This window comes from Condylura cristata, unplaced genomic scaffold (genome assembly GCF_000260355.1).
Source record: "Condylura cristata isolate star-nosed mole 26May11 unplaced genomic scaffold, ConCri1.0 scaffold00011, whole genome shotgun sequence".
Lineage (NCBI taxonomy): Eukaryota > Metazoa > Chordata > Mammalia > Eulipotyphla > Talpidae > Condylura > Condylura cristata.
In genome coordinates, this window is record NW_004567112.1 from 8,254,948 (window position 1) to 8,274,716 (window position 19,769).

General features: G+C 40.0%; 1 protein-coding gene across 1 annotated transcript in view; it reads right to left on the bottom strand.

Annotated features, from left to right (window-relative positions):
- Positions 1–19,769, bottom strand: part of ATRNL1 (attractin-like 1) — a 426,906-nt gene that overhangs the window by 82,473 nt on the left and 324,664 nt on the right. Inside the window, exon 28 of the mRNA XM_004680415.2 lies at positions 4,738–4,852. Coding sequence (XP_004680472.1) covers positions 4,738–4,852 — 115 coding nt within the window. The remainder of the gene's footprint in view (positions 1–4,737; positions 4,853–19,769) is intronic.

A 19,769-nucleotide genomic window follows, 5' to 3' on the forward strand; every position in this document is an offset into this window, starting at 1 on the left:
AAAAAAAAAAAGTCTCAGGGCTTTTTTAATTTTCAAAAGTGGGATAATAGTAGCTACTTCATTAGAGTCTTTGAGGGGTCAACCCAAGAACATCAACAAAGCACCCAAAACAATGCTCAGAATTACTAGTTCTCTCTCTGTCACCTCTTTTCAGTTACTTAAGCCAAAGTGTCCTCTGCTCAGTATTTTGTGAACATGGGCACAGAGGCACACACTGTACGCACGCATCTCATATGACAGGATGAGAGACTATACTTTTACTATTTAACAGTATTTCTAGATATGTCGAAGTAATAGGGTGATCCTGCCAAACAGTCCAAACCTCAAGGAAATAATTACCAAACTCAGACTTTTTAAAATTATTCTTTTTGTGAATGTTAGAATCAATCAAATATGAGGCAACTTCAGGGAAAACTCTACTTCCAGTTGTAGCAGGTCACCTTCTTGGGCAGTGGACATCTGAACCACTGGGATTTTTAATCCACGGAGAAAAGTTAATTTCCTTCTTATTAGTAAGAACCCATAAGCTACAAAATCCATATTCCTCGATCAGAGTGGCAGCAGTCATTATCATTTTCAATTCATGCTTTTGAAGAGCTCTATTTACTTTGTCCACATTTCATCTTAATGTGACTCTAAAACACTTGGGGACCGAGCTGTCCCAAGTGATAGGAAAAAATCATGGTTGTTGAGTGTCATGCAGCAGTTACTCGATGTCCTGTTTTCATGGGGATGTCAGCTTTTCTTTTTTTATTCCTTTTTAAAAATAATCTGTTACTATTGTGTTTATTTTTTGTATGACACCTATTTTTATACAATGTATGCTTTATCATCTTGGGTGTAGCCCCCCATGAAATTCTCACCACCAATTTAGCCATGCAGCATCATTGTAGACCTTGTGCTCTTCCCACCCCTAACCACTCTGAGGTCAGAAGAGAACGCGCCTATTGAGTGTTTATGTGTCCACAGCAGAAATCGACATTAATCCGAGAGAGCCTGCAGAGATGCTCACAGGAAATACAGGAATGAAGCAGCAGGTTGGTGGGGCAGGAAACTTAAATTAGTCAGCTCCAGGAATGCCAAAAAGCCTATTTCAAACCTTTTGCTTTTACTTTTGTAAGCCACCTACTGGGAGAGTTGCTCACAAACACCTACATTCATGATATTAAAAGGAATTAATGCTTGGGATAATCTGAAGGACAAACCTCTGTTAATAGGAGAGCTGTGTCTAATGTTCTGACACTAAAAGGGCTGTGTCTATTATTATCGGAATAACCCTGGTGAAGAGAGAATGCAACCCAAAACAGCGCCATATTTTAAACACCAACAAATACCAACGGCTACTTCTAAAAGTATCTATTTGGTTATCTAATAACCAAAATAGCACCAGCCTGTCTCTGAATCACTCACTTATTAGTGCTGAAATTCATTTTTTTGAGGAAAGCCAGCATGGTGAGGGTGCTCCTGCCTCCTCATAATTTACAAACTTGCCCTTCCCTTAAATGCTTTTATTCACAGTAATGAGGAGTGCATTATGAAAAGTATCACTCGACATTTAGGAAGCTACATTTCAGAAATGCCTGATAAAAACTTTTGAGATCATGCACAGAACTGCAAGAGGACATCTAATCTAATAATTACTGTTAATGAATCCTTGAGTAGATATGCTGATATCTAGGGACACAAACAGTTCTCTAGCAGGGAGAAGGGCCCCTGGGCCCTTCACACTGTGGGCATGGAGTGAGCAGGCCTGTCCAGAAAGTTCCCTGTTCTTGCCTTCTCAACCTCCTTGCACATCTGAGCCTGCACCCAAGTGAAAGGAGACTCTTCAGAACTTGAGGTTCCTAGGCAAGCAATGTGGGAAACAGTGGTGAATTCTCATGGGATTGTCACTGGCAGAGACTCACGGGTGCAAGGGGCCACTCTTGGATTCTATCATCATTGTCCAAAGCATTTATAAACTGCAGCTCCATGCAGGATACTGTTATAAGCACAGACAGACAGATGGACATCCTGTAAAGATGTAGGTAAACCAAACCCCAGCAATGACATGACCATGGTCAACATTTCTGCCCAAGAGCCAATACCCCTTCTCAATAGTCACTGGAACACACTTCTCAAGTATCAGATGCTACAATGTCAAGTTCCAATTGACTGTGGGCATACCTAACATTTTCATGAAGAGTAGGGGAAAAAATTCATTACTCTGGATACTGGAATCAGCATTTTCCTTTCTCAGGGAAAACCCAGGTGCAGAATCTGAAAAACTTTCTCTAGAGATACTGTAACTTTTTTTGACAGTGAGGTCAAGAGTTTTATTTTCTCCTAATGAAAACTGGAAAGAACTTTGCAATGGACACCAGTATTCCCTGCACCTAGATTATATCATTAACATTTATTTAACTTATTTTACAACCTATCTGTCCATCTTACCATCAACATCATTTTCTTTTGATGCATTTCCAAGTAGACTTCAGATAGATAATAAATTATTTTGCAAAGTAAAATAGAAAAGTACTTCTACTCCTAAGTAAACAACCAAAAAAAAAGTTACTTTTTTTTTTTAAATGAGAAAAAGGTCACCCAGAATTATGTAGACTGACATTCATCACAGTAAAATCTACAGGCTTTGGAGAAAGTATAATGGGTTAACTCAAGGTTTTACCTACTTGTACCAACCCAACAGACATTTCCAGTACTCCTCTAAATGTTTGAATTGTGAAGACATGGGCTGTGGATTACAGAGAAATAAACTTTCTGTTACACATCACCTGGAAGAATTATCTAGAATGTTGGCAGTAATGTTTTTTGTTCTTTTGCTCTATACTTTAGTATCTCACCAATTACCCCTTGAGTGTAGAAATACAGAGACTCCTATGCCTTGATGCCTTCATTTATAAAGTGTGTTTTGGACTATCTATCTTATGTAGGATTTTCATCAGGCAAATGCAAAAAATAGGAAAACCCCTTTTAAGGAGTAAAACCCTCTGCATATCTTAGATGGTGTTACCATTAGTAATCATAAGGCACCTGTAATAAAACATGGCTGAGGTAATGGTCCACACTGCTGCTTGGCTTTTTTATATCTGCCAAAAAGATTTCAAAGGTCAAAGGGATGGTGTACTAGCGGTTGCCTTCTGTCTGCCCTTCAGTACGTCATCTTGTCAAGGATCTAGAAGAACCTTGGTATGTATCACAGACTTGTTTTCATTAGCGAAGTGTTTGTTTTGGAAATCATCCCAGTCTTAAAACAACCCTTCCATTAGCTGGGCTCTGTACCTATAATTATCCATCTCATCTGAACGATGCCAAACTATTTTACTTATTGCATCCCATTTACCTTGGTGATTCTGAAAGGAGAAGGAGGCATTCACTCAGTGGATGAGAAGATGCAGAGAATGTTTATTTCTCTGCATAAACACCTTACAAATGAGCTCTGAATAAGCATTCCTGTAACAAGATATCATCAGGTACCATAAATGACTACCCCAGAGATGATGAGACTCCTCTGTGCCCGTGTGGACAACATTTTCTTAGACCGATATCCTATGCTTGCAAAGTTCACGGTAGTGTGGCTTCCACTTTGGGGCCTGGTTGGACACACATCAAGACAGTGAAGAGGAAGGTCCAGAATAAGTAGGAAATGAAGAGAAGATAAGCTAAGTTGGGGTGAAGGGTGTTGGCAGGTGCAGTATCAATTATTATTTTTGAGAACCTGCCATACCTCTGGCACTTTATTTTATAGTAAGAGAAACTGAAGTGCAAGATAGATTTGAAGTCACCCTTCCCCTCAGTAAACACCCACTTCACAAAGAGTTAGAAAAAGAAATGATTGAGTTAGGTAAAGAAATGTTCCAGTGACTATTGAGAAGGCATATTGGCTCTTGGGCAGGAAATGTTGACCATGGTCATGTCATTGCTGGGGTTTGGTTTACCTACATCTTTTAAAGTGCCATACCTCTGGCACTTTATTTTATAGTAAGAGAAAATGAAGTGCAAGATAGATTTGAAGTTACCCTTCCCCTCAGTAAACACCCACTTCACAAAGAGTTAGATAAAGAAATGATTGAGGACAGACAAATTAGAAACCTCAAGTGGATGAGTTAGGATTTGTAAATGAGAGAAATAAGCATGTTTTGTGATTTAATTTTCAAGCCAAACTCGACGCAGGGCATGGTTACAACATGGACATCACAGCGATGGGAAGCCTTTAAGAGAACATACGTATAGAGTTACCTGCACATTGAAAATATTTTGTTCATGTACAAAAAGGAGAATCAGACACAAAGGGTCCTCTGGCCTGTAAACTGCACTTGTCTGGTGCTGAAAACAAGACCATGTCTTTTTTGGAGGGAAGACTTTGCTGCTGGTGCCTGAATGTCAGGAGATACTTGGGCAGCCAATGTAGAATGTGCCTTGAACACAGTGGACTGGAGGCATCAAGCTATCACCCCTGATGCCACTCAATATTCCAAACATGCAAGAAGTTCCCCAGTTTCTGTTTTGTAATAATGAAGCAAACTTCCAATCATGATCCTACCGTGACATCCTACACCGCACATACACTGGGAAAGACCTGGCCCAGAAGGTCAAGACCTTGCATGTCCTGCCAGTGATAGTTACAAATCGTACACACACATATACTCAATGTGTGTTTTTAAGAAAAACTTAGGCAAATCTGAATTTATAGCACTGCAGACGCATCCATGCTTTTCGGGGGAAGATCATTCCTCTTACCTGACTGCCCAGGTGGAGGGGTACCTGAAAGTCCTCTCGGGAGACAAAGAAACACAGTGAGGACAGCGGCTCTGTTCCCGGCACACGGCTCAATGGCTATAGGTTTCGGAGCTCCCTGTAAAAGAAAACTCACTTGAAATGTGCATAATTAGCATGGCACTGCAAATCCAGCTTCTCCTAAACTGTACTTTTCTAGTGGCGGGAGACACACCATGTGTCATCTTTAAAAAAATCATTAAATTGACTACTTTATTGTAGCAATAAGCAAGACTTGGTAGTGATGGTCATTAACATTTAGATGACATTTTTCTTGGGGAGTTAGTTATATATTGGTAGATGTTTTTGCAATTTTTGAAAAAGTTCTCTTTGCTTTGTTCTATTTTTATCTTGCTAGTCTCTTTCATAGAATTATTTTTGAAGAGAAACTTTAGGTTTCCAGCAAAATTAAAAGGAAGGCAGAGTGATTTTCCAGACTCCTCACCTCTGCTTGCACAGCCCTGCCTGTCCACATCCCACCAGAGGATTATTTACAACTGAAAAACTTGCACTGAAATCACCTGGACCCTGCAGTTGCAGGAAGGGTTCAGGCTTGGTGGTGTACACTCCGTGGGTTGGACACAGGTAAACACATATGTTTACCTTAGAGCCTCACAGAGCAGCTTCACCGCCCTAAAAACCCTCAGTGCTCCACCTAGTCACGCCTCTCCCACCTTAAACTCCCGGAAACAAGGCATCTTTTTACTGTCTTCATAATGTTGCCTTTCAATGTCTGAGAGTATTTAGTCTTTTCAGATTTATGTCTTCGCTTTTAAAAGATGCATTTAAGTTTCTGTTCCAATTGTTCATGCCCTGATATCTTTATTTTATTTTAGTGCAGGTGACATTTTCCTGTCTGGATGTACCACAACTTATTCCATTGAAGGTCTTCTTAGTTGCTTCCAAGCTTTGGTAGTTGTGAATAAAACTGCTATCAACACCACTAGGCCAGTCTTTGAGTGGACATGAGTTCTCAACAGTGGATGCACAATGGTCCCATATTTCAATAAATGAACACACTTCACAGTGTTTGATGGGTGATCTGTGTGCACAAAATTATGCCACTTCCATTCTTTATGACTGTTTCCCCTCATCAATGATGCATTATATAATACAGCCTACTTAATTAAATGATTAGTCTGAAATAGTCTGTCAGCCTATCTTTAATGTCATTTCAATGAAATACATATGTAATGATTGCACCAATGTACCAGTGTATAAATGAGTTTAGGAATAAAATAGAATAAATGAAGATATCACCATACAATGGTAGTAGCTAGTATTTTGTTAGCTGCAAACCATGGATTGGATCTTCAAAATTCTTTACAGAGTCACCTATTTAAATCTATCAACACTGAACTAAGAGGATAAAAAGATTTGCTCAAATTCATATTCCTAGGAAGTAGTATGGCTGGATTCAAACTCAAGCAGTTAATGTTCTTAACCACAGTGCAGCTTACCTCGCATGTGTATGTAGGCACAAACCTGTACCCACAGCCCTGTGCACCTGCATACTCAGGTGTGAAGCCGCATGACCTGTGCATATACAGGTATGTCTGTGTGTGTGCAAGCACACACATAGGCAGGAGGAATCTGAGTATCACACAATGTCACCTCTAAAACAGGATATCATGGTAACTGGGGAGTGGTGGTGGGCTTGGCTATTTCACTCAAAGAAAACTGCAAGAAAGACATGGTTGATGCATCAAGGCAATATTGAAGCACAAAAGCAAAATTAAATAGAAGAAAAGCACCTCTGCTCTAATTATTAAAGCAAATTGAATTGTTAGTTTTCTTCACTGATATTTGAACTTTTCAGAAGAAACACAGACATATGTAGTCATTCACCCAGGATATTTTAGAAAACTACCGTTTTCCAGAAAGTTTAACGAGGCATTAAAGATAAAATATGTCCTCTTTCATGTAAAACTTAGGTTGATATTTCTGGTGACAATGGTTTTATGTGGTTATAAAGGATTTCTCCTTTATAGCAACATAAATCTTGTGTTTTAAAATCATCCTCCTATAGATACATTTTGGGACTTTATAATCGAAAGGTGAAAGTGACCAGGGAGACAGAAGCAAAGGGCATAAAAATCTTTCAGGAAAACACTGTAAGGCAGGTGGCAATATTTGTATCAAGTGGCGTGATCTACGGTTTGATGCTGGAAAGCTTACATTTAATTTAACAGACTTATTTTTGAAAATGTTAAGCCAAAATCAGCATATGTACATAGATATTCTCCAATGATGTAAATATTTAGAGAATAGGCTTGTCATACTCCAAGGCTAAAAGAAAAATACTATGAATGTTTCAAACCACATTTCTAGGTTACTGAAATTTATTCTAATTTAATAAATGCAAAGTATATGTAAAGGTCAATTGGTTAAAATATACTAAGAGAAAATAAAATGAATTCAGGTCCCAGTGATGGTGATATATTAGAAATTCCAAAGCCCCTTCTAATATGCTTAACAAATAATTTCTCTTTCTTACCACTAGCCAAGGTTTTCATTATGTTTAAGCTCTCAATGTAGTGATGATCACTATGCAGCAGAATCCCCAGTGTTAAGGTACTTGGTTACAAAAATAAGCGCAGATAACGAAATCATGTGAAACAAAACAACCACTTGAGACACGGTTGTCTTTAGTTTAAAGGTTCTATAAAAAAATAAATAAACATCCAGAGGGCGCATCAGTTTTCGTGTGTCAGGCTATCTTTCTGCAGTTTTGACACTAGAAGAAGAGATTTTTAACAATCAAATACTGAAAGCCAAAACACAAGTGGAGAGAAAAATCAGAATTGAATAAACTAAAGTTTAGGTGAAAAATGATTTAACTATTTAATACTTTAACTTCAGTGACTCAGCAAGAAATAAAGACAGAACAATAGGTAATCTTGGCCATGGAGAAAAGGAATTATGTACAAAAGCCACTTCTGCAAAATCTTTCTTAATGTAATTCTCTCACTCTTAATTCTACTGTTATTGTGCAAAAAAAAAAAAAAAAAACCAGAAATTTCTTTTTAACATCAAGTTGGCTTATACTATTGACTATTTTTAGCTATGAAATTTTTCAAAAAAGGATATTAACAAAAAAATGAATTATTCATTATAGTTAAAATGTTATTGACTAGCATAGTTCTTTGACACTTCTAATAGGAATTCACATAATTAAAAAAATATTTCTAAGAATTTGTGAAAAATCTTACTTTCAGTAAAGAATTGAATATACTTAGAAGCGTAAGAATTTCAAAGCATATGAATTTTGTGAAAAAAAATATCAAGACCCCCATGAATGATACTTCTGATACCTTCAGCATTGTCAGTTGTTCCACGATAAATACATCACCATGAATCAAAATCACTTCACAATGACAAAACGTGTTCACTGAACTATGCAATTTATCATGCATTTTCTATGGCTGCTTTGAAAGAGATAAGGCCTGGGTTTGTTTGCCCACAGCACTCAGCAACTGTGATTTACTTCCAGGCACTTTCATATTTGCTGTAATGCAAGAAGCTAGGGTTGGAATGTGTCAGAAAACACCACTGACAGTTACGTAATTAGCAGCTCATGTTTATTAAGTGCATAGCACTTGTACAAAAGACTTGTTTTGTTCACTCTAGTACTTTTGAAAAGATTATCCTCACATTATCATGTTCTTGTGGTTTTTTGTTGTTGGTGTGTGTTTGTTTTGGTTTTTTAGGGGGCAACAGATGTGTTAAACTCTTCCCATTTTTCATTTTATTGAAGACTATCCAGCTACCAGAGAAGCTTTTGGAAGTGTAAGAATGTTCACGTTCAAAATGCACATGTTCTGACAGTGAAACCATCATCCCACCTAGGGGTTATTCTATAACAATCGCTGACTGTTCGGAAGATGCCACATTAAAAGCTGGCTTTGATTCCGTTATTCCATTGGCTCACTCAAGAGTGAGTGGATGAGTAAATGGTTCACTTCTGGAAATTACACTGGAGCTCATCACTGGCAACTAATACCAGCAGCTGAGGATTCAAGACAATTACCAGAATTAGCCGAGGCCCTGGATTAGTCATTACAATTTAAGCAGGGCTTAGACCAGTACTCTAGGAGTCAAAATACAAGAAAATATGTTATTTCCTTTCACAACAGCTTTTAGCAGAGCTTGCAAACTCAAATGCCTTCAAGGTCCAGGTGCATGGTTAATGACAACTGACACTGACTCAGTGTTTACAGGACCCCTGGCACCATGAGACTTGTTTAGATGGCTCTATCCTGCCGCATATGTTAGGGACTATTTCCACTTTACAAATGATGAAACTGAAGCTCAACAAGTATAAGTGACTTACATAAGGCCACAAACCTAATGCATGACAAAACGGATCCATGAAGTCCAGCTTCCCAGCAGGTAGATCTAACTAACCCCCATGCATGCCATCTTGAATGGCAGCAAGATTGTCTTACCTACCATCTCAAAAGAATAACAAAAATGGTGGCACTACAGTGAACTGAAAATATAAAATTTCTTTTAAAACATCAAATCACAATTTTTTTTTTTGCTGCCAAAATACATGTCTTTGGGACAAAATAGGTCAAGGGTTGCCATTTGTGTTACATGGAGTCTAAAAAGGCATTTCAGTATCGCCCGGATTGTGTATCTTCCCACACCTGAACTCATTCTGCACAAGCTCTGTGTCTTGGTCCTGGTAAGTATTCACCGTCAACCACTGTGCCAAAAATTATGCCTTCCTGAATCTGTGCCTTCTTCACTGACAATATCCCCTTGGATGAGCATATCCTACATACTGGTGTCTAGCTTTCCTGAAATTGTATTGTTTCCTGAAGCCAATTCACCCACAGAGACTTCTCTGGTCTAAGGCACCTCCCTCGTTAGTTGTGCCTTTCATCGCCCTCTGTTTTCCCCCTAGAATGGCAGTTAGAAAATAAATGTCTTATCTCCTCATCTAACACATTCCTTAAAGGTGGGGCCAGTTACTTACTCATATCCATAGCCCCTACACCCACTTCTCAGTCTGAAAGACTACTCTTTAGTATAGGTGTTGATACCCATGGTGTATGTCTCTATTAGACCCCTACTCCTCTAAGGTAGGTACCACATTGGGTTCTTCTCTGCCTCCTATAATTGTCTACCACAGTGTGTTTTACACATGGTAAGTGAATGAACAATCAAGTGTCAAGAAATGAAATGACTGATGAGATGATTCAGTTTCCATCCCAATTATGGGTACTAAAGAGATAATAAAGCAATGAAAAATTGAGGTGGGCCTTTTGTTAGGCTGATGTGTTTAGATCCTATTTCCTTAACTGTGATGGTTCCAACTGAATAGCCTTCTTGTTAAGAAAATGATCATAATTATGATAAAAAAATAAACTGGAAAATAATGTTAGCATTCATGAAAGAGGTGCTAGGCACCCAATGCTGTGCAAGTCTTTTATATGCGTTACTGAGTTCTTCTTTATTTTACACAGATGAAGAACAGAAATTCAAGTGTTAGATAAAATTTTCGGGGTAACAACAGCCAGTATGGGCAAGTCCATGAGTGGGACTCAGATGTATGGATTTTAATTTCTTGGTTCCTAACACATTCTGTAAATACATAGTTTAGGAAGCCAACAATTTTCTTATTCTCTCCAGTTGGTTATTAATGGTAGATCTAACTTCTCAGTTATAAAAATTATAGGTATATACCTGGCCTATTTGGGCCAGTGTTCAGAACATGAACACAGAGATGGTTCTAAAACCATCTCTGCTTGTGTAATTGTGGGCATGATACTAAGTCACTTCCCCAACAGGGAAGTGAACAAGTAGGATGGATGACTTTTAGGATCTCTTTAGTCTTGAACATTCTGTGACTATGATTTATAGACAACCACTTGAATGTGTGACATGCCAATATCTAATACTTTAACTAGAGTGAAATTTTAAGTTCTCAACCTTAGCAATTTTTTCTCCTGTTCAGGTACTTTAAATGACACATCTAATTTTTTAAAGCACATTATTAAACCATATGATGAATATATCACACAAGACTAAATGGCCACTATCGCATGCCAAAAAAGCAATTAGAAAATTGAATCAAGGAATTAAGGATTAATGCGGATGGATATGTTATACCTGTCAGCAGTAATAAGTGTTTTGACAAAGACAGAATAAAGTCTGACAGTGTGCACAAATACTAATCTGATATATGAGTGAAATATTAAAAATGCAAACAACTGCACATTAATCACTCTAACAGTTCCCTACTAAAACACTTTTAATGCTATTCTTATCAGAATCCATCTATAAATAAAAATGAGTTTTTCAACAGCTTGCATGACTTGGTATTTGCAGTTTAATGAGTGTTTACATTGATGTGAAATTTAGTTTTTAGTCACATTAGTAAAACAGAATTAATTTACTGAGTATCAAATTAAGTTGGTCTGATAGTTTAGTTCACAGCTAATCAAGTGTGTTGATTCTTGATCTCAAAAACAGATTTCCTGATTTCATTGTTGAGTCATGGGAAAAAATGAAAGTGAAAATCATAGTTTCTCCTTCACACTTTGTTTTGTACAAAATTATAAAGGTAATAAAACACATTGGTTAGTTTTACTGGTTAGAAGGAAAAACTCATATTCATAAAGGAAATTAAGATGATGGACACTCTTGAAACCAGAGTTAAACTGAATTAGAAGCGGGTTCAAAGAGAATAAAGTATGACTTGTGGGAACAGGTAAAGGAGTAAAACATATTCTCAGAATCAGCACACTGCTGCTGGGGTCCCACAGGCATTCCAATTGTAGACTTAATTTTCATACTGTCCCAAATATTTTTTCTTTTGTTGAAATTCTTCTGTATTTAATCTCTGCTTAAAATCTCCTCTCCCGACACACACAGACACACTCTCATGTACACACATATTTAAGATTTATATCTGTAGTCTAATATCCTGTTGAACTGCATTTTGCTATTATTCTAATTGTGTGGTCCCGACTTAGGGACTGAAAGAGACTAGATTGTGATAGCATGATAGCAGTAGTTTTATTACCTATTTTGATAGGTGTTTATGTTCCAGAAAATGAGATTGAAATTATTGTGTCTTTTTGAGCTATTATTATCATATAATTATTTACTCTGAGTTGGTCAATAAATATCAATGTTGACAAGAGTTACTGCAAACAGATTATCTTCAAAAGTTGATTCCTGATAATATTTTTCAAAAGTTCAAAACAGATGATCAATTAAATCATTGTTGTTATTAGATTTTTGACAACATGGAATTTTCTCCAGAAATCAGTGCAAAAAAAACAACCTAATCACTGTATTTCATACATTCAGTTAAAAATCGGAACAATCCTTTCTTGTCTCAAAAGGTAACCTGCTAAGTGCGAGCGATTAATGTGCCTACCACATTAACTGGCTCCCCACTTTGCGTAAATTCAGTCCTCAACTTTGGTTCAGGCTACTCCATCTACTGACTGATTCTGCAAGGTCTGGCTCAAAATATTCTATTGGCAAGATGCCAGCCCCGTTCACCCCAGGAAATTCCAGGACTCCCCACTCAGCAGACAGCCCCCAAAATTAGGAGTATATCAGCTTTCCTTTTATGCTCATGAAAGGAAGTACAATGTAGTGGTTAAGAGAGAACCATTAGCAACTAGCTACTTTAACCCAAATAGCTGACTAGGTCTACCTTAGTCAAATTGGATAATCTTTCTGTGCCTCAAGTTCCTCATCTGTGAAGTGGATCGAACAGTGCCTTTGTCATAATGTTGCTATGAGGAACACACATATATACTCACATACGGTGTTGTGTATGTGTATATATACCCAGAATTTAGAGATTTTGCACATACATACCTAAAGCACTTGGTAAGAGTAAGCTATTATTATTTTATTATTGTGCCCAATTCTCATTTTACTTTGGAAATATTTATTTTTTGGTTCCAACTTAACAATATGCTCAACTGACAACTAAGCTATTTGAGGACAGGAACCATATTTTTAAATTATCTGTTAATGCCCTGGAATAAGCTAAGGGACACGTTCTCCAGAAGAGAATTTTACTGATGGCCTGTAAGGCGGGGAACATCTGGCCTCAGCGCTAAACTTCCTACTAGAGTCACTGTGTGTCTCCTTCTCTGTTGCTGGTCACGTCCAGCCTGACCGTGAGCCTTGTGGAGTGGGGCCTCTTGCATCTGAAACAGGGCGGCAGTGAATATTCTATGACTAATCAGACACTGGCTTTTGCTTTGCCAAACTGTGTATAAGATAAATCTCTAGATTTTGTGGCCAAAAATTATAAACAGAAGCTCAGCTTCAGCAGATAAATATAAACAAGCAAGAATGTTAGAAAGTCAAGGTTTTTGAATGACTCCCTGGCGAGGCTGTTCCAGAACGCACTCGGCCTGACAGCTATGGGCCAGGCGCTGACACCGCCATTGCCCTCCAGAGGTAGTAGAAGCGCCTGGCCCCTCCAGCCTCCGGGGAAGCGAAGCACCTGCCCAGGTGTGGCAGCCCGGTGGACCCACAGCCACGACCAAAGGAGACAATCAAATGTGTTCCTGAGACCTGGGCGGAACAAAGGGAGGCCACGAGGGACAGAGCTGTTCTCTCAGAGAAAGATTTTTATTTCCCAAGGACGGTAGGAGCCCGCTGGGAGAATGTGGAAAGATTTCTGGCAGAGCATAGAGAGGTCCAAGCACACAGCCTCTGGGGAAGCCTATACACTTTCCTTGTGTAACACACACGGAAGGCAGCAGAGGTGAGGCCAGAGAGGAACACGGGACTCCACAGAGCAGGTGCCTGGCAGCCCCTGCACACTTCCTGGCTGCCCTGCAGAAGTCACCACCTGCTGAGTCGGTGGCACCTGGCACCTGACAGAGACCCACCCAATGGGTCTCTGTGCGCCTGCCTGGGGACACGGTGCGACTGCCCCAGAGAGACACAGGAAAACCTTCTCTCTCAGAATCCCACAGTGCTCTCTTACTAAATATTGGCCAACTCTGTTCTATTGAGTGAACATTAAATTAAAATATTTATTTCTAGAACTTCAGTCATAAAACTAAATCAAGAAGCACTGTGAAAACTAACTGTCAGCAGAAAGAATAAAAGTGCAGATATGGCAATATTCTTAATGAGGAATCAAATGTTAATAGATCCAGCATTATAAATGACTTTCTACGATGATCATTATACCAATCTCAGCCTATTGTAAGTAACAAAAGCTTGGACAAAACTCTGAAAGAAGGAGCTGACTTGACTTGTTACAAATTTCATGCACTGTTACCATCAGTAAACCTACCTGGAGACAGAACTTTTAACAGAAAACTTAGTATCAACCTTGTATGAACTAAGATTTTACTATTTTAGTGATTATTTTTTTAAAGCTAGCATGAAATCTTTTCAAACAACAGTCCATTTCTCTGTTTTTTAACCAGACTCTAACATACTAGACATAACCTATGGTGCTGATCACCCTTAAGGGTACCAGTTTCTACAACACAGCAGCCCCTCGGAGCTGCAGCTGATGTTGGAGTGAGACATGATGGTCGTAGCCTGAGAGAGCTTTTCTAAAAAGTCACAATGCCAGCTTGCTTCTTGCTTACTTGTCTATTTATATAAAGGCGACTTAAAGTTTACACAGTTGCTAATGGCTAACAGGTAGGTTTTTGGTACAACCGATCAGTGATGCAAAGATTGAAATGACCTTCCATGAAGGGGTCTCGTCCTCCTCAGTGCCCCCCACCCCCTCCCACACTGCCAGAACCTGTGGCCCTCGGCATCAGCCATGGTTCCGCCCATCTGCCACAGCATCAGTCCTGAAGCCCACAGCCTTGTGGGTAGTTTGTAACTATCTTCCTGTATCCCTGGAAGTTCCTGGTAAAGTAGATTTGCCAATTTCAAGAACATAACAATATTATTTGTGAATCACCTTATTAGTAAGTTGAGAAATACTTTATCAGGCACATTGATTTTATTGTTAAGCAGACTTGGATTCAAATCTTATGGGATCCTGGCCAAATTATTTAACTTTTCTGTGCTTTAGCGTCTTCATATGGAAAATAGGGTTGTTAACAGCAACCTTGCATGGTTACTCTAAGGGTTATAAAGGATAATATACGAAAAAGGCATTTAGCATAATGCCTGGCCAAAAAAAAAAAAAAAAGTAGGTCTTTCCACTTTTACATTAGGTCAATTATTTGCAAATAGGATTGTTTGTCAAAAACAGTTGAATATCCACCACTTTATGTGGTTCTGTCTAGTAGTCTTCTTCCCCTGGTGTTGGTGATTCAAGGAAGGGCAGTAAAGGAGGTTTGTATGTCCCTATCTTTTCTCATCTTTCCATCCTGGGTGCGTTCATGCACAGGACTTGCATTTTAGTATCTGTGCATTTAAGTTGGGATCCAACTTAAATGATAACCATTGATAGACACAAGAGGTGTAAAACTCAAGGAGGGAAAGCCACTCAGAAAGACAAACATTCTATGGAACTCATTTTGCTTATTCAGCAAAGACACTCTCTTGTGGGTAGACATTAGAAAGAGCTCCTAAATGGGCTTTATGTGTCTCTGTGTGACCTAGTAGACTAAAATTTCCAATAAAGCAGATTGAAAGGGAAAAACTGAAAGTGTAACAGGCAGAGAATGCTTTCAGCAGGACACAGGTCCTCTCAACCATCCTGGTCATTCCTCATCACAGTTGGTTTAGAAAATAAAGTATGCAGATGTGAATCAAATATCTCCCCAAATCTATTTTTTTCCTCCCAAAGTTCCTTCTCCAGTATGACTGAAAGTTCATGGCCAAAGGATGTGCAATGCTCCGTCCCTCGGTCACTCAAGCTGCTTCACCATCTAACCTCGTGAGCCTACATTTACCTGACTCCTAAGCCCTGGGGATGCCCACTGTCACTGGATGTGGCACTGCACACATCTGGCTTCTTCTGCTTTCTTCTTTCTTTCTTTTTTTAAATTTATTTACTTAAGCATACAGAACTGGGGTACAGTCCAGAGATGCAGGGACAGTGAGAGGGGAGACAAAGTAGGGAACAGAACAGGCAGACTGATGATGTACAGTGCTGAGGGGAGCAGTGGGTGATTCAGGAGAGGTCTGCTGTGCCATGTGGGTCAGCTCCCTGGCTGGGGATGGAATTTGAGCTGAAGCAGCTGTGGCCAGCTGGCAGTGCTGTGCCCTAGCTTATTGTGCCACCAGCCAGGATCCCTTCTTCTGCTTCCTTTAACAAAGGATGGCTGACTATGGAGAACTGCACAGAGGATCCTGAAAACACTAAAAATGGGTCTACCTTATGATCCAGTGAGTTCATCACTAGGAATCTACCTGAAGAACACAAAAACACGAATTTGAAAGGGAATCTGTACTCCTATGACTATTGCAGCAATTTTTATATAGCTAAGATATGGAAACAACCTAAATGCTCCCAAACAGAAGAACGGATCAAGAAGCGGTGGTCTAGATACATCGTGGAACACTACTCGTGACCAGCAATGTTAATAAGCTCGCGCCATTTGTGGCCACATGGCTGGAGCTGGGAGGCATTGTGCTAAGTGGAACGAGTCAGAAGGAAAAAGACAAGGATTGGATGGTCTATTATGGGGGGGCGGGGGGAACATAGGGAAACCCAACAAAAGGCCAGGAAAAAGACAAAAACCGAAGCTGACCATAGATGTGAGGCCTATAACAAGGAAGGGGATGAGAGAGAGGGATTGAAACAGGGGAGGGAAGAGTACAAGGAGCTGTGGTGATGGTCATGGGTGCTACAGTGGCAGGAGAACTACAGGGACAACCCTGAGTGGAGAAATCACCTGGTGAGCAAAACTGAACAACGATGGCAAGGGAAAATAAGTGACTAACTAAATCAAACACACTGAACACCGGTGCCAGTGGGACAGATTTGGGTTTTTTCCTCACTTGGTTGTGGCCGTGAGTTGAACAATAGCCCCTGAAAGTTCACGCTGACTAGAACCTCAGAGGATGACTGTGTTTGGAAACAGGGTCTTGCCAGGTGTGACTACATGAAGATGAGGTGACAAGGATAGGGCAGGCCCAGTGTCCTCCTAAGAAGAGGCCAGGACACACAGAGAGCACCCATAGACGAGATCACCACGCGAAGACAGGTGGTGTCGGTGGCTGTGTCTACAGCCAAGAAATGCCAAGTTTGCCAGCAGTTGCCAAGACCAGGAGACATGCCTGGAACACGTTCTCCCTTGGGCCTCCTGAAGGCGCCAGCCCTGTTAGGATCTTCATTCCAGACTTCTGCCTCCGGAACAATGAAAAGAAACATTTCTGTAGTTTTAATCCACCCAGACTGTGACAGGTTATTATGGTGGCGCCTAGAAACCAGAGCTGTCTCCCTAATCCCAGTCTGACCTCTAAGGAATAGCCAGTGTGTGTTGATCCATTGCCATCTCTTTCTGTGTTCTGGAAATGATAACGAAGTATCAGGTTGAAACTGTGACTAATACCAATCCCCTGGGATATTCAGAAATAAGCCACATATCACACGGCACGACAGTGTTGACGAGAACATCCACTTAGTGATGGCAGTGTGTGATCATTGTTAATTTGGCAATGGTCAGATGTCCCCCATAGAATGTGCACATGAAGTAAGTTGGTTTTCATATTTCCGAGGAGACAGGTGCTGACACTCTGAGACGTGTGTGCAGGGAGTTTGTTGGGAAGCACCTTCACGAAGAACATCTGTGTGAGGTGACAGGAGCAGAGACAGACTGGCCAAGGTGTGACACAGTTACACCTGAGGCCTCGCCTCCCAAGAATCAAGAGGCCAGGCTTTGAGCCTCCCCAAGGGTGCTGGCTGTCCCTAGGGAGACAGCTTAGGGAGGGATGGTTTGATGAGCAGAAGGCGGGTCCTGGAGAGGCAACTAGTGTGAGCCATGAAAACTCACTCATGAAGGGGAATCTGGGCCGCTTACCCTGCCCTGCCACAATTCCTGATCCAATTAAAAGTGCCCTCGATGGCAAAGAAAGGAACTTTGGACAAAGCATACACACCACACTAAGACAGCAACCATACACCTATATGTTGTTTTCTCACAGGTTTCATGAAGATGCTATGCTACTGCCCTCACTCTGTTCCAGAAAATGGGTACTTTTCAGGACCATAACTTTCCCTTTTAAGTTTCCTACCTTAGCTAGTAACTCTGACAATTTTTCTCTTCCCAAGGAGGAAAACATTATGACCTCAGAGCTAACTCCCTAGCTAAGTCAATAGTCGAAAGAACTGAGTAAGCATTGCTTACCCTTCACACGTATTATTCATCTGACTCAATGCATCTTATTTTTTTGTTAGGTCATGAAGCTTTCAGAGAAGGCTTATTTTGCAGGCAGATACAATGGAAGAAGATGAGATAACATCACTAAGGATTTATAAGACATTAAATCGAATGGCAGCGAAGATACCATTGCTAAGTCATATTCTCTTCTGCTAAACTGAAAATTAACATGGCTTTTCTCTCATGGTAATACCGATGACAACTATGATTTATTTATTCTTGCCGAGCACTCCCTTGAACAGAGTCAACTAAAAAGTAGTCACTGAAAGCTATGCTAAATAATAATATGTGCTTTGAGTATTAGCAAGATTCAAAACTTTTTGAACTAGAATATAGTCAAGTCATACATGGTTGTAAAATCAGAGAAGTACAGCCACAAATGGGCCTAATGCTGTTGGGGGCACATTTCCATCAGGACTTTTCAGACAAAGATTGGCTCTGAGTGCCATCAAGCATGAGAGTGCCCAGCAGGGTGCCATGTGTGACTGTGGCTATGGCGTAAGTGTTCCCCTAGCAGAAACAATAAGGGTGATGCTTTTCAAGCAGATTCCAAATCTTATGCAAGCTGTAAGTCTCAACCTGTCAAAGCATGTAGAAATGGATCACACTAGCTAACTTGACTAGTTGACTGTTTTATCTCTCAGCTAAAAGGCTAAGGAAACAGATATTCTTGTCTGTTTCTGACCAGCGGAGAAATGAACAGGAATGCAATGAGCGCTTTCATGAGCGTGACCGTGAACTCTTGGGATTTAAAATACCAGACAAGGTAATTCATGTGGCCCGTAGATGCATTTCAGCACATACTTTGAATAGGATTGTTCCAAGCACTAGGTATAGAGAAGTGAGCAAAGCAGAAAGGAAAAGGATTAAAAATAAATGACTACTTGTAACACAATATCAAAGAAGAGTAAGGATTAACGGAGCAAGTTAAGGGGATAGGAGAGTCAGAATGGAGAGAGGATTGCAGGGCAGGCCACTAAGAAGAATTGAAATTTAAGCATGACCTGAATTAAGTGAGTGGGTGAAATCTAGAAGCCAAGGAGACACAGCATTAAAGGCAAAGGTCTTTAGGAAGATGGAAAATAGTGCAGTCAGGCACCAGCAAGACCAATGGATTCACTCAGGAAATACAGGAGTTATCAAAGTTCCTCCCAAAGCTGCCACACATGCATTTCTGTTGGTCTGTTTGTGTGCCTGACTGGAGTACAGAGAGGTCGGAGAGTTAGGCAAGTTGTGTTTAGCCAACACAAAACTGAGAGTCCATATGAGAGGAGAGCAGGGCTGGTGAGGGCATGCACAGGAAACATGAGTGGGGCAGAAGCAAAGATCGTGAGGTGGGGATCAGCATGGAGAAGCATGAGGGCCTGTGGACTGGAGGAGCCCGTGAAGAGCCGAGCCTCGAAGTAGATGTAAGCAGAGTAAGTGGGCTGGAAATACTTGGGTGACGATGACTTATGGAGATTTTACAAAGAGTAAAACAGGTAAGTACTTGGAAAATGATGTGGCAGAGTTCATATTCGATAAATGGCAGCTATATATTATTTAGCCCTTTAAATTCTCCTTAGAGATACTTTGAACTTGTATGCTTATTGTAGTTGGGCACCCTGAGTTCTTCGTTTCCTACTTCAATTTCCTTTTTTTTCTCCTTTCTTACATGTCCTGAAAGAATAATAATAATAATAATAAAAATCTCACTAA